At 46.8% G+C, this 14428-nt stretch overlaps 1 protein-coding gene across 2 annotated transcripts in view; it reads right to left on the bottom strand.

Moving 5' to 3' along the window:
* DMRT1 (doublesex and mab-3 related transcription factor 1) overlaps positions 1 to 14428 on the bottom strand; it is a 96279-nt gene that overhangs the window by 49395 nt on the left and 32456 nt on the right. For both annotated transcript variants that reach the window (XM_070480403.1, XM_070480404.1), the window contains one exon: positions 5967 to 6250. In XM_070480403.1, the coding sequence (XP_070336504.1) occupies positions 5967 to 6250 (284 nt within the window). The remainder of the gene's footprint in view (positions 1 to 5966; positions 6251 to 14428) is intronic.

The raw sequence follows: 14428 nt of genomic DNA, 5'->3' as shown, positions 1-14428 counted from the left end.
GGCACGGCCGGGGCCCAGCTCCTCCCCGAGATCCTGACTCAGCGCTGCCTTCCAAAAGTGCCTGCAGTTTCCAGAGGCCAGTTCCATTTTCCTCTGTAATCCAGATGTTTTTAACCAAATATTCTGCGAAATGACTTTCCTGCTGTCGCACTGCAGTGAGGGAACATTCCTCAGATCCATCTCTCACCATGAACGAGCTGAGCTCAGCTTCTAAAATACCCACCACCCTCCCTCAGCTTTGGTTCCCGACCAAGAGCCAGCAGAAATACTGTCATCACGGACATCAGTTCTTACAACACTGACCCTTCCAAAAAGCAAAAGCAAAAGCCAAGCACATCATTCAACTTTCAAAACCTCTGCAAGAGAACCACCATTCCTTTCAGGAGAAGTGCGATGAAGACCAGGTGGTGCCTGTCATGATCATGGTTGGTACCTATCTAGAACAAGACAACATAGCAATTCCTCTGTGGAAACACACGGCAACGAGAAGGTGGTTTAGAAACAGAAAGAGAACTGTTTCCAGACGCACAAGCCTACTGCTGCCCCACACATGCCCTGGTTGACATATGGTTTTCTCTTGCAGGAGTAGGAACATGACATCATAAAGGCCCAAAAAAGCTGGGTTTACTTTTTCTCCCTGAATGAGAAGAAATCTAATGAGGAATTGTTTCAGAAGAGAAAATAACAAATGTGGCTAAGACTAGACAGTCCACTGAAGGGAAAGTTCATAGTAGAGGCAATGTGACCCCAAACTTGGGGAAGCCTGACATTGTCACTTCACTGGCTTTAAGCTTCCAGTGGTCTGAAATGACTTTTATGTTCAAACAGAAGATTCTCCAAGGCTGGTCTTCTGAACTAGGAAGCCCAAGCCCTGTGTCCCCAGGGTTCCAGAAAGCAGGATCTACTTGAGGTGCATGTGAGGAGAGTCTCATAAAATGCTGGACTAACATGAGGGCATTCACAGGGCCGAGATAAGGAGACAGCACAGGTCTGGAAGGAGGCTGAGACAACTGCCACAGACAGCATACTGAAGACCCTGAAGAACTCTGCTGCTGTCGTGGCGACACAATGCCGGTACATGGCTTCCAGACTCTCTCTGGACTTCAGATCAGCACAACTTTTTAAAACGGGGGTGGGAAAGACAGCGGTAGAGCCTCCAGTTTCTTATATTGCTGAGGAAGGACATTTACAGGGGAAAAAAAAAAGGAATCCTCATTACATTAAAAAAAAAGTTGGAATCTGAAGGTCTCAATAGAAACAACTGAATAACTGAGCTGTTAGAGAAACCCCCATTGTCTCAGTTTTCCTCATTTCTTTGTAAACCAGCATAGGCAACAGCCTGCATTCAAGACAGTGAACCACAAAATACATTGCCAGCAAAATAAAGAACAAGCTGACACCAGTTGTCCACCAATGATATCTAAACTGAGTAATGCACTAAGAACATAGATTACATCTGGAGGTATTTAGCGGGAAGAAAAATGTCAGTACCAATATTTTTCTAAAAATGACTGTCTAATCTAGAAATCCTAAAATAAGCACCTATAAAATTATTAGAATTACAGAGTTCACACAAGTGGCCTGATACAAACTAAATACACCACATCAGCAGAGTATCAACAGAAATATATGTCTCTGTAATCCCCCTTTAAAAATCAAATTAGGGTAGTTAGCTCTAATAGCCCAAGGCAAATACCACATCTAATTCTCTTTTCCTGAGGAAAGAAATTACATGTTTTAACTGAAAGTGGTCCTACGGATTTCTCTTCTGTGTGCTTGAAAACTGTAAGTTGTTCTTTCCAGAAGAAAAAGACTGTCCGTGTCTGCTCACCAACAAATAGTGGCCAAATCCCACTTCATTCTAAAAAGAGAAGCCAGGGAAGTGGGTGATGGGACTGGAGTGGAAGCCCAGAGGATCACAGGAGTGCCTGCAGAGAGAGCACCTCACCCAGAGAAAGAAGGCCCAGGACTGGGGTTGTGTTCCTCGGGGAGCCAATTCCTCTCTCTTAGCCAGTCAACCGGGAGTCTGATGTGACCAGATGCACATTATCCTGGGGGCCTGATACTACAACTTATATGCCAGAGGTTGGCATACAACTGATCTGAATTCTCCTATTTCAAAGTAGACTTTGCATTCTACTACCTTCTCCTTGATATACTGTTGTTGTAAGTTTAGAAATTAACGGCTTAATTAATGGTTAATTATAATCGTCTCCTTGGGAACGGGAGCCAGGCTTAAGCCTTGGCTTGCTATCCCTCACCCCCACCTCTGGCCCTCCCGGGGGACCCCAAGGGCACAGAAGTGGAGGTGCTGCAACTGTGCCCACAGTGCACATGCTCCAGAAGCATTCTTTGAGCTGACAGGTTGTTCTGACGTTGAACCACACTGATAAAAGGGGGAGGCAGTGTGAAAACCAGGGCCCCCCGGCAGGCTGCTGGGTACAGGATGGCGAACACAGCAGGCGGGCAGCAATCAAAAAAGGCGCCTTTTCTACTGAACAGCCTTTAGGACTCTGTGGGAGAGGGTGAGGGCGGGATGATACGGGAGAATGGCATTGAAACATGTAAATTATCACATGTGAAACGAATCACCAGTCCAGGTTCGAAGCATGATACAGGGCGCTCAGGGCTGGTGCACTGGGATGACCCAGAGGGATGGGATGGGGGGGGGGGGGGGTTCAGGATGGGGACACACGTACACCCAAGGCGGATTCAAGGCAAAGTATGGCAAAACCAATACAGTGTTAAAAAGTAAAATTAAAAAAAAAAAAGCGCCTTTTACAAGTGCCCTGCTGGGTCCTCCGGCCCATAGCAGCAAGTGCTGAAGAGCCATCCCAGTAAAGCCCACAAGGGGGCGCCTTTCTCTGCGCACCGAGGCCTAGCGGTCAGCTTGATCTCCTGTCTGCCTGTATCTGTTTCAAACTCAGGGCTACACAGATGATTCCCCATTCTCATATACCAGGTGGTAACAGACTTTCTCCAAGACTTACTTTTGGACTTTTTGTCCATTTGGCTCAGCGGTAGATCCCTGGCAAAGAGTGGGACCTCAATGCATCATTATTTCATAATCGAATGCATTCCAGTGAGGTGGACAATCATAAACAGATGACCGCATCTTAAGACTGAGCCCCAAAGAACCACCAGAAGGACGGAGTCACCTCTGCTGCCATGTGACCACACCCCAACTGTTCCTGGAACCGGAGTCTCCACCTCTGGTGGTACAAGCTTCTGAAAAGCTAATCCAGCAGGCGCCGGCCATGGGGACTGCAAGGAGAGCCCAGATACAGCTCAGAGTCCTCCCATATTTATTTCTGCTCCCGTGATATGCACCTCTCCTTTGCCAACCGGGTACAACATGTTTATTTAAAAGGTAATGTTGCCGTGGAGGAGTGCACCAGGCAATAAACAGCTTTCGCAGGCAATTAAACGCAGAAGTGAAATTGAGCTGCTGGTCAGTGGAACCAGCCATTCATCGTGAGTTTGTTCCAGTGTCACAAATGTTATTCCTGTTTCACAACAGGACAGGAACCCGTGATTGGGCTACAAATCTCCAGCGGCTGGAGGCAGACCCGAAGATATTAAAGCAGCTCTCGGCATGAGTGCAGGGCATCATCAGGGAAGAGTCCTGGGACGTTGGCCCTGGAGAATGCTCTAGCTTTTTTTAAAATAGGCTTTTCACTGAGTAGGTGTTCAATAATTACTTGTGACTTGCATGACTTTACAGGGAGACTTATAGGAAGTCTCAGCTCTACAATGAAAAGTCAATGATTTCTATTCGTGAACAATTCAGGACCCTCCCCACTAATTTCTAAGTCTGGCTTTAGAAAATTATGACAATCTCCACTAGAATCAATCTTTTCTAGGAACCAGAAAGGAGCTCTTTGTTCTGAAGACATTTCACACTGTTCCCCACAAACACACTGATACACAAAGCAGCAAGGGAAGATGACATCAAAGCTACTGCTCTGGTGCAGAGTGAGGAGGGAAGTCAGATCTTAGCAAGAGTCAAGACAGTAGATGGTGGAGATGTTGCTTAAGCTTCAGGCCCTTCAGGTGGAGCCAGGGTCAGACCAAGGGGGAAGGTCCAGTGAGCGAGACCAGCTCAGTGCCCTGCAGACGCAGCTGTGGGACACCTTCCACAAGCGAGACAGGAAAGCATGGCTACAGAGACGAGAGGATCACTGCACCCTCTCTCCTCCGGGGAAGCTTCCACCAGGAACGGGCAAGGCACAGTCCACAGAGCAGAGCCAGGGAGCCCTCCTGACGCAGCAGAACAGCCAGGTGGGCAGAGGCTCTGCCCCAGATCACCATTCCCCATGCCCCTGCCATAGTGACTTGGTGAACAAGTGAGCTGTTTATTTCCTTAAACACTGGTTGTAAGTATTACTGCTAGGTGTTTCTATTTAATTGCTGCTTATAATACATATGGGACTTCGCTGGTGGCTCAGCAGTGAAGAACTGGCCTACGTGCAGGAGACCACCTGCAATGCAGGAGATGCAGGTTTGATCCCTGAGTCGAGAAGATGCCTGGAGAAGGAAGTGGCAACCCACTCCAGTATTTTTGCCTGGAGAATCCCAGGGACAGAGGAGCCTGGAGGGCTACAGCCCATGGTGTCATAAAGAGTCAGACACAACTTAACGACTACACAACAAACAAATCTGTTTAGCAACTAAACAAATAAGATACTTCCTTCTCCTTTCTTAGAACAGCATCCCTAACAGAAATCAACCTAAAAAGTGTCCCAAATCATAAAACCCAACTGGCACTTTGAAAGACCTGCAGGACTCGAGCCTGCGGATTATAAATCACTGAATTTCCTTTACACTCACATCAGCTGTAAATTCCAGCACCTTTTTAAAAAGTATGATGCTAAAAGTAACTCATGAAAAACTTACAAAAATGAGTAGCCCAGAGATTAAAGCTGACGCATGACTATTACAAGGAAGTCAGATCCATAAAGCCAGTGGGAGAGCCCAAAAAAGAGGTGAAGTGAGTATCAACAAACTTCTCCACACCAACAAATGCAAAATGGAACAGAACTGCTCAGAAGAAAATGTCAATGCACATTTTTTAGAAGTGGGCATAAAAAGGTCAAAGACTTACCCTAAACTCCCCAAATACATATACCTGTGTGTTGGAATCAATGTGGAAAGCCCACACACAGTAAATGCGCCCAAAATGAGAACAACTCTTGCACAATTGGTATTCTACAGGTGGAGGGGATTTGGAGGCGCTGATTCTAAGTGCTTATGCACGCACATTCTCACAACATGCTAATCCAGCCTGGGAATGCTATGCTTTCCAGGCCTTGAATATGCCGCGGACAAACCAGCATGAGAGAAGTGGTGACAAGAGAAGCAGAATAGCGCTGAATAAATGTCCCCTGATAATGCAAAATGCTTTGTTTTACCCCAAATACTGAAAGCTCTTGATTGCACACTATTTCAGAAACACATACTCAGTGTATGAAAGACTGACCTCCATTCCCAGATACAAATGCTCTCCAGGTGGCCCAGCACAGCAGTGACCTAGTTCTTCTCTCACCTTTCTTCCGTGCAAACACACAGATCACTCTGCATCTCCCTTCCAGGGCGCAAACGCCACCTCGGTTACACCACCCGGAAGGCTGAGTCCAGCATTCTCTAAGCTGCTCTCCACAGTGCGGGCAAGGCTGGAGGAGCTGAGGCCTCACACACAAGCCACTTCCAAAAGTGATTCTGGCCCCTGGGCGTTTACACGAAGTGACACTCAAGTATGAGAAAGTAAAATTTCAAAATGCAAACAAATGTACGCACATTTTTTTTTTTACAATTCCTTTCAGTCAGTGTCTGCGGTTAAATGGTGTAATGCGTAGAGTGAAAACTTTCTACACGTTTTGCATGATGGCACACACGTGTGCTGGTCTGGGTGTATGTGCGTGTGTGCGGTTTCAAACATCCAGTTCCCTCTCTGGGTAACAACCTACCTGCCACTGGTTTCCGGCCTGGCCAGGCATGTAAGGCGCTGGGAGGCTCCGGAGGCTGTTCTTCACAGGGGAGCCCCCAAGGGGACTTCCCATGTCCCCAGCAGAGGAGTCAGCAGCCAAGGCCATGGAGTACTGCGGGTAGTTGTAGAGATTGTTGTAGTACGGAAACAGAGACGGCTGGTAGAAGCTGCTGTAGTAGGTGGGGTCAGACACCAGCTCAGGGGTGTTCTCCATGTGCCCTCTGCTGGTGACAGCAGGAATATCCTGGATGACCATCCGTCCCTCTAGAAAGAAAGAACACGACGACATGCTATCAGTTTCAGGACCACAAAATTCCACCTGTACACCTTGCCAACATACGGCCTCCGTCCTCAAGATCCACAGAGCTTCAGAGCAAGGCTCCGGAATGTGCTGCGTGCCCTGTGGCCAGAAAACAGGAGAGTTTCGAAGGCTGGAGTAACGGGGGCAGCACAGCCGACAGACACTGGTGGTTATTTTTACTGAGAATGCCAAAAATATTTTAGGCAGGGGTCATTTTAATTACGTAAAGCCTGACCACGTTTAACTTCTACAGAGAAATCTCCTACCCTAATGTCAAGAAATCAGAGATCAAATCTAGCTAAGTTGGCTATCTGCAAGTCTTAGAACAAAATTAATTGTATGTAACTTTAAATAAAGTAATAATAAAATCTAGATGCCTTTTCTATGTGTCTGTCCACACCAGTATGTCTGAAGGCAAAGCAAGAGGCTAAGAGTTTAAGCAAACATTGGTTTCTTTCATCTCCTTCCAACTGATCATTCTTTATCTTTCCTGAGTCTGGATAATGGTATAGACCTGGGAGACAAACTTCTGTAAAAGGTCAGTTAGTGTCTATTTTAGACTTTGTGGCCATTCTGTGGTGGAACATACAGGCTGCTGGGTGCTTGCATTGCAATAAAACTTTATTCACAAATACAAGCAACAGGCCCAAGTGACCCACAGGTTGAAGTTTGCAGCATAGGGTCTAGATGTTAAACCATCAATTCCAATCAACAACTGAATGGACTCCTAAGTCATCTTTCCAACTGCTTTTTATTAAACAATGTTCTAAGAGTTGGCCAGGTGCCTGAGATGGCTACAGGGTATTAGGATGCCCCTGCCCACGTGGAATCTACAGTTTAGGATAAATGATGGGATTACAAACTATAACAAGGACCCTCATGCAGAAATACCTATGAACATTTATGCAATCTCAAAGGCTAGAAAGATGACACACAGCCTAGAAAGGAATTATAGAGACTGCCATTAAAGAAAAACAAAAACTGCACCTGAGTTTCACTTTAAAAGAGGAGCAGGGGACTTCCCTGGTGGCCCAGTGGCTAAGATTCCACACTCTCAGTGCAGGGGACATGGGTTTGATCCCTGGTCAGGGAACTAGATCCCACATGCCACAACTAAGAGTTTGCATGCCATAGCTAAAGATTTCACATGCCGCAAATAAAAGATTCCATGTGCCATAACTATTATCTGGCTGCTACTGCTGCTACTAAGTCGCTTCAGACGTGTCCCACTCTGTGTGACCCCAAAGACGGCAGCCCACCGGGTTCTGCCATCCCTGGGATTCTCCAGGCAAGAACACTGGAGTGGGTTGCCATTTCCTTCTCCAATGCATGAAAGTGAAAAGAGAAAGTGAAGTCGCTCAGTTGTGTCCGACTCTTAGCGACCCCATGGACTGCAACCTACCAGGCTCCTCCGTCCATGGGATTTTCCAGGCAAGAGTACTGGAGTGGGGTGTCACTGCCTTCTCATCTGGCACATCCAAATAAATAAATAGAGGAGCAGAAAATAGGTGAAAATGAGAGAAAGAGGCTTTCCTGGTGACTCAGTGATAAAGAATTACCTGCCAATGCAGGAGACATGGGTTTGATCCCTGGGTAGGGAAGATCCCCTGGAGGAGGAACTGGCAACCTGATTCAGTATTCTTGCCTGGGAAATCCCATGGACAGAGGAGCCTGGCGGGCTACAGTCCATGGTGTCTCTGAGTCAGACAACTGAGCATGAGCAGAAGAAAAAGAGACAACCGAAGACAGGGCAGCGAGGACGCGGGGACAGAAGCAGGGAACGTGGGGGACTCTGCGGTGATGGACCGGCCCTTGGGGTGAAGAATTGGGTGAGAAAAGAGCAATAGAGGGCTAGGGTGACAGGCGGGCTGTAGACAGGCGACGGGGAGCATGAGGCGGCTCGCTTAGCTCTCGCCAGGGTGCGGTGGAAACCACTGAGGGCTTCTAAACAAAGGAGCACACAGCTGCACTGTGGGGTGATTCAGCTGGGGAGCAGTTCTCAAGACAAGTGAGGGAAGGCAGGTCAGAGGCAGGAGAGCCAGCGGAGAGCCGCTGAAGTAGTCTGGGAGAGACACAGCCGTCTGCAAGTAACAGCGGGGGAAGGCTGTTCCAGGGACACGGGGCGGGGGGGGGGGAGGGCCACGCAACAGAACTCAGGACCCAGGGGCATCAGGAACTGAGACGCAGGAGAAGAGGAAGAGCAGGAGACCTAGGCGGCGGCGGGGACCAAGGGTAAGTTCTGCTTCATCACGGGGCCTGCGGGGCACACACGTGGGGAGATGAGTGAGGCTGAGAAACTTGGCACTTGGCACTCATGGGAGGTTGAGATTCGGGAGTCACCGCCCTGAGATGCGGACTGCATCTGCGGAGAGCAGGAGGAAGGTGTAGGGAAGAGTACGTTACGAAAGGTGAAAAGAGCACCAAGGCCAGAAGTCCGAAGACAGAGGAGAGAATGTAATGTCACAGATGACAAAGTAGACAGGGACCAAGGAGGGCAGGCCACAGTGTCCACCGCTGCTAAGAGATCAAGCAAAATTAGTTCTGGAAAAGATCCACAGATGGCTGGGCCTTTAGGGCCTTGTGGTTTTAGCACAGTGAGAGAAGGTGCCTGCGAAAGATAAAGAGCAAGTAGGCTCTGTGAATATGGTGACAAGCCTTCGCTCTGGTGAGAAAGGACACCCAGCGAGCGGCACCCCCCGGCCCTCCCTGCGCATCCTCGTACTGAGCACACTGCCAGATACATGGGGGTAAGAATCTGCAGCAAGGATCAATGAACAGGTTTTTTTTTCCAAGTGGCCTAGCATCAAAATAAATATGAGAAAAGACCAGAAGCTCCAAGGAGTAATAAGATGTTGTTTCATTTTTAAAACACAGAGAAGGGTTGAGCTCATGCCGGCAGGGGGAAGCTCATGAAGAGAAATTCCCAAGACTAGTAATACATGGTCCAGAGCAGGTGCTCAGAAAGGGCCATCCGGCTGAATGTGGGGAAGGCATGACTAAACGTGCACTCTCTGGAAGGTTCGGGAGAGAGCTACAACAAAATGTATTTTTACAGCCTCATTTCACAGTTAGCACTGAAGTCTCTTCTCTGCTGGGACACCAAACTTGTCCACTGCAGGCCCCTGGCGATGCTTTGTCAGGGCTACCATCTTACAACATCTCTTGCCTTCCTCCCTCCTCATCCTCCCCACTAAGGAGATGAGAAGCTCCAATCCCATTATTCTACTCCCGTCTGGAGAAGGCACATGCCCTTCCCTCCTCCTGAACTTCCCCCGGCCCTCTCTCTTAAACACAGTTTAGTGGCAAATCTGTGGTTTTCAGTATCTAGTTCTTTTGTTTTCAATGTCATGTCTTTACTGTTAAACTTTATTGTTAAAATCAATACAAGTTTGGCAAAAACTGGTCAACTATATGGTTCCTTAAAAAAAAGGAATGAATGACTTTCTTACCCTCCAGTCATAAGTATTAGTCGGACACCCATACACAATTTCATAGGATTTAGAAAGGCACTTCAGATGTTCATCCCTGTCTCTGGAGTTAAAAGCACTGGGTACCCCCCGGGCCTGCCCTTGAAAACTAAGCTTCTTCATAAAGAAAACAAAATAGGAAGTAAAGAATTAAACCGAAACCCAAAGACACCAGCATTCTCGGATCAGGGCACAGGTTCAAGAGTTTCTACCTCATAACCCTACTCAGGACCTTTAATCAGGCCTCAGTTTATCCAGCAACAAAATATTGTCAGTAATAATCCTCAAGGTAACAAGAATGGCTTCAATAAACTTCAGACAAAACCTCAAATAAAATGCTACATCAGATCAAAGAAAGGATTTGTTTTGCTATAGACAACAGTAATTCATTAAAACACCATCACCTTTCCACTTACCATATTTTATTCCCTCTTTCAAAGCATATTGAGCTTTAAGAATAAATTAAGACATACGTTGGAAAACTTTTGATTCATACCAATATTCACATAATAAAAATCACTTGAGCTTTATAAGAGTAAATGCCTAAAAATTTTAGACTTAAAATGTTTAAACGCTCCTAAAAAGTAACCTTTTAAAAAGCACTGGGAAAGGGCACCCACCCCAGGGACATGAGGAACTACCGAATTCTGTGTTTTATAACCCCCCAAATTGTATTTTAAAGATTCAAATTAAAACTTTACTCAAAACAGCAGCTTCATGCTTCTCAGCCTTGATGTGCCCATTACCAGCAGGTGGGCATTTCCCAGGGCTGCAATAAACACCCAGGAAACTACATGTGTCCATACACACATCCAGTGATGCTCAGCGGCACAGGCACCACCCGGGAATTTACAGAGAAGCACATTCTCAGACCCACCCAGACCCACAGAATCAGAAATTCTGGGGGCTGGCCAAGCACCAAGACTTCAATAGGTTCTGATACACTCAAAAGCTCAAGAACCACTGGTCTCTCGATTCAAAGCAACTGCTCCATAAATTTTCCCTAAAAAAATGTGATCCCTGACTGGATTACTGTGACAGTGCTGTTGTTGTTTAGTCACTAAAGTCGTGTCCGACTCTTTTATGACCCCACCATGGACCATAGCCTGCCAGGGTCCTTTGTCCATAGGGTTCTCTAGGCAAGAATACTGGAGTGGGTTGCCACGCCCTCCTCCAGGGGATCTTCCCAACCCAGGGATTGAACCCGAGTGTCCTGCTTGACAGGTGGATTCTTTGCCACTGAAACACCTGGGAAGCTGCAACTGCTCCATAAATTTCCCTAAAAAAACCAGTGACTCCGGACTGGATTATTGTGACAGTGCTGACTGGCTATCAAACGAGAGCATACAAATTAATTTCACTGAATGGAGAAACTGGGCTACTACAGAGATCACTGCAGACCCTGGATCGCAAGCTGTAGGTGTTCTGTGGATACTGCTGCCAGATGGGTCTAACTCTCATGGCCCACACCATGGCTTTGACAGACTATACTATTCCTCATCAGGCTTCTGGATTATCAAGAGGAGCAGGTAGTGCAGAAATTATTTATTCTTGACCTTAAGGTGTATGCTGGTACTTATATTTGATTTTTTTCATTAGTCATCACATAACAACCATGTCCAGGTGTTACAAAAGGCACAAAGAAATATTCAAAATGCTTCGTTTCTTCTTAAGAGTGAGTTATCTATTTGGGAAAGTTATGTGTTAAGATCAAGAATCCTACAAACCAATAACCCAATGGCCACAATGACAGTATAGGCAGACGTCACCATCAGCAAGGATGGAGGTGATTCAGAGATGGTGGGGGCAGGGAGGCAATCAAGAGAGAACAGTGTCAACACGATCATGAAAGAGGAAAAGGACAAGACATGTCCTTTTCCAGGGAACTGAGCAGATAAGCCTGGCTGGAGCACAGCGCTCATGTCAGGGGACAAGAGATGCTGAGGCTGGAGAGTTACTTAGGGACAAACTGTGGAAGGCCTTGTCTGTGAATCCAGACAAGGGCTTCTGATTGCCCCTCAAGTTCCAGGGAGTTGATGAGTTTTCAGAGCAAGCTGTGCTTAGTCGCTCAGTCGTGTCTAACTCTTTGCAACCCCATGGGCTGTAGGCTGCCAGGCTCCTCTGTCCATGAAATTCTCCATGCAAGAATACTTGCATGGGTTGCCTGCAAGGAGTGGGTTGCCATGCCCTCCTCCAGGGGATCTTCCCAACACAGGGATCAGAACCCAGGTCTCCCGCATTGCAGGTGGATACTTTACCATCAGAGCCACAAGGGAAGCCCTTTTAGAGCAAGGGAATAACATAAATAACTTAGGCAAGTTAATCTGGTCCAGGAACAAAAGATGAATTCAAAACAAGGAGGTAAAAGAACAGATTGGGCTAGAACAGTCTCCTCGGTGTATGTATGTGTACATGGTTATAGACCAAAACGGCTAAGACTCTAACACTCCAGACCTGAAGAAGTAACTAAAAGGTTGCAGAGGGGAGCTGCAGTAACAGGAAAAAGGAACCACAGGAAGAACACTGGCACGTCTGCTGTTGTGGGAACTCCCTTCAAACCACCCTGTCACACTACTAACAACCTGTCACCCAAGGACCAGAGATGCCCCCGGATCCCCTTTCAGATCCTCGCTCCACTGCGGGGTGGTCATGCTTTACTCACTCCAGCCCAAGAAGGAACGTGCAGCCCTCCCCCAGGGTAAGGATGCAAACAGGATATGCCATCTCTCCAACCTGGGTTACAGCAGACTTCTCCAGAGTTACCGGAGACAGTCCTTCACCACTGAGGTGTCTTCAAAGTCACGCTAGTGAGTCAGGCTAAGTGTCACTAGTAATTGATGATAAACACGAAAGACTTCCAATTCATAAGCCACAAAATGTATAAACGAAGCATACAAAACTTGAAATGGTACATGTGTATACACATGTATGTGTATATATATATTCAAAAAGCGGTGTTCCTTGCACAGACTCCCAACAGGCTACTCCTATTTTCCAAATCTCAGAAAGAAATAAAAAGAGCAGAAAACACTGACAGCTGGCTCCATACACCCGAGCTGAATGCACTGATCTGTATCAAGCCCCCTGACCATGGCTGTGACAGGGACTGGAAGCTGCATGGCCACTGTGACTAACTGGGAAGACCAGAGCAGTATACTGAGAAGGAAACATCTGAGTCTGCTGAGAACTCTTAAGCTGGATCTCCCTCTTCCTTATTCTAGAATACAAACTGGCCAAGGTGACTTACCAACTATACGCATAATAATAGAGAACACAGTGGCCTTGTTCCAAGCAAATGGGGTCGTTTCCTTAACCAGTCGTGCTTTATAGGAATTATCAACCCCTATGTCTTCTGCCAAGATGCAAACAGAAGCATGAAGCCAGTTGTCTTAAGTGTTGTTACTTATGACTGGGAGAGTCCTCATGTGTGCTGGAAGGAAGAAAGATCAGGAGGTGTGGATTCTACAACTAGGAAAGCAAGCAGGCCTGGTGAAGCATGTCTTCTGGAAAAATGACCAGCAGCAATCGGCCAACAGAGACGCTGCAGACACGCCGCCTACAGACCTGATGTCTTCTCACTGCAGTGCTCCGATTTACAGCGCTGTGTATATATCTACCATCCACACATCCAGTTCTTTTGATAAGGCTTCCCATTCCCACTGCTACTTTTTTTTTTTGCACTAACATATGCAGCGTGAAATATGATTCACTCCTTCCTGAAAGATCAATACCCACACATGATAAATACCCTTATCGATCCTGCAGTGTTATATGCTGGTCTCCGGGCCCATGGCATATTAATGGTAGTTAACCAGTAATTCATTTTTAGGTGTGTGAAGGCTTTCTCTCCCACTCTTGGCTAGTGTCGAGATTCCCAGAGTTGTTGCACTTTGAGTCCTTTATGTTCAAATCTGGAGCTGTACCCCCTTTTCAATGACAAAACCAAGTCCCACCGTTTTCTGTATGAAAGATCACACAGGAAACTAAAACTTATGATTCACAGCCATCTCACGTAAGCGGTGGATTTATGTATCCTGGGTTTTATTTTTCTTTACAATCCCACCCCTTGTGTGGTGCTTGTCCTACTGAGCGTCTAGTTTTAAGAGTTACCAGCCAGGCAGAATTGTACACTGCTGAGTCTGAGATTTCAAAATTACCTGCCAGCCACTATCATGTACTGAATGGTAGGAAGGTACAGCAGAAGTACAAGCTGTTGCTCCATTTTTTTTTTTTTTTTTAAGGAACATTAGGTCTTAAGAAAAGACAAAGTTGTTTGATGACATGTCATAGAATCTGGAGAAGACAGCAGGGTGCCACTTGCTGGAACAACATGGAACAACTTTGCCGCCCCATTAACTGTAGCCCTCCAGGCTCCTCTATCCATGATATTTCCCAGGCAGGAATACTGGAGTGGGTAGCCATTTCCTCCTCCAGGGGATCTTCCCAACCCAGGGATCAAACCTATGTCTCCTGCATCTCCTGTACTGATAAGTGGATTCTTTACCACTGAGCCACCTGGGTCCTCAGCTCCCTGTTTTCAGCAGTCTTTTCCACAAGGCAACCCAATGTCCACACTAATCAGCTCCTAACATTGCTATACAGGGAAGAAAAGTCAGTAAGCTGATGCCTGGGCCCTCTGAAAGTGATGTCAGACTCTTTGCAACCGCTTGGACT

The sequence above is a fragment of the Odocoileus virginianus genome, chromosome 18 (genome assembly GCF_023699985.2).
Source record: "Odocoileus virginianus isolate 20LAN1187 ecotype Illinois chromosome 18, Ovbor_1.2, whole genome shotgun sequence".
Taxonomy (NCBI): Eukaryota; Metazoa; Chordata; class Mammalia; order Artiodactyla; family Cervidae; genus Odocoileus; species Odocoileus virginianus.
Note: the sequence above shows the minus strand (reverse complement) of the source record. Positions and strands in the feature narration are given on the sequence as shown.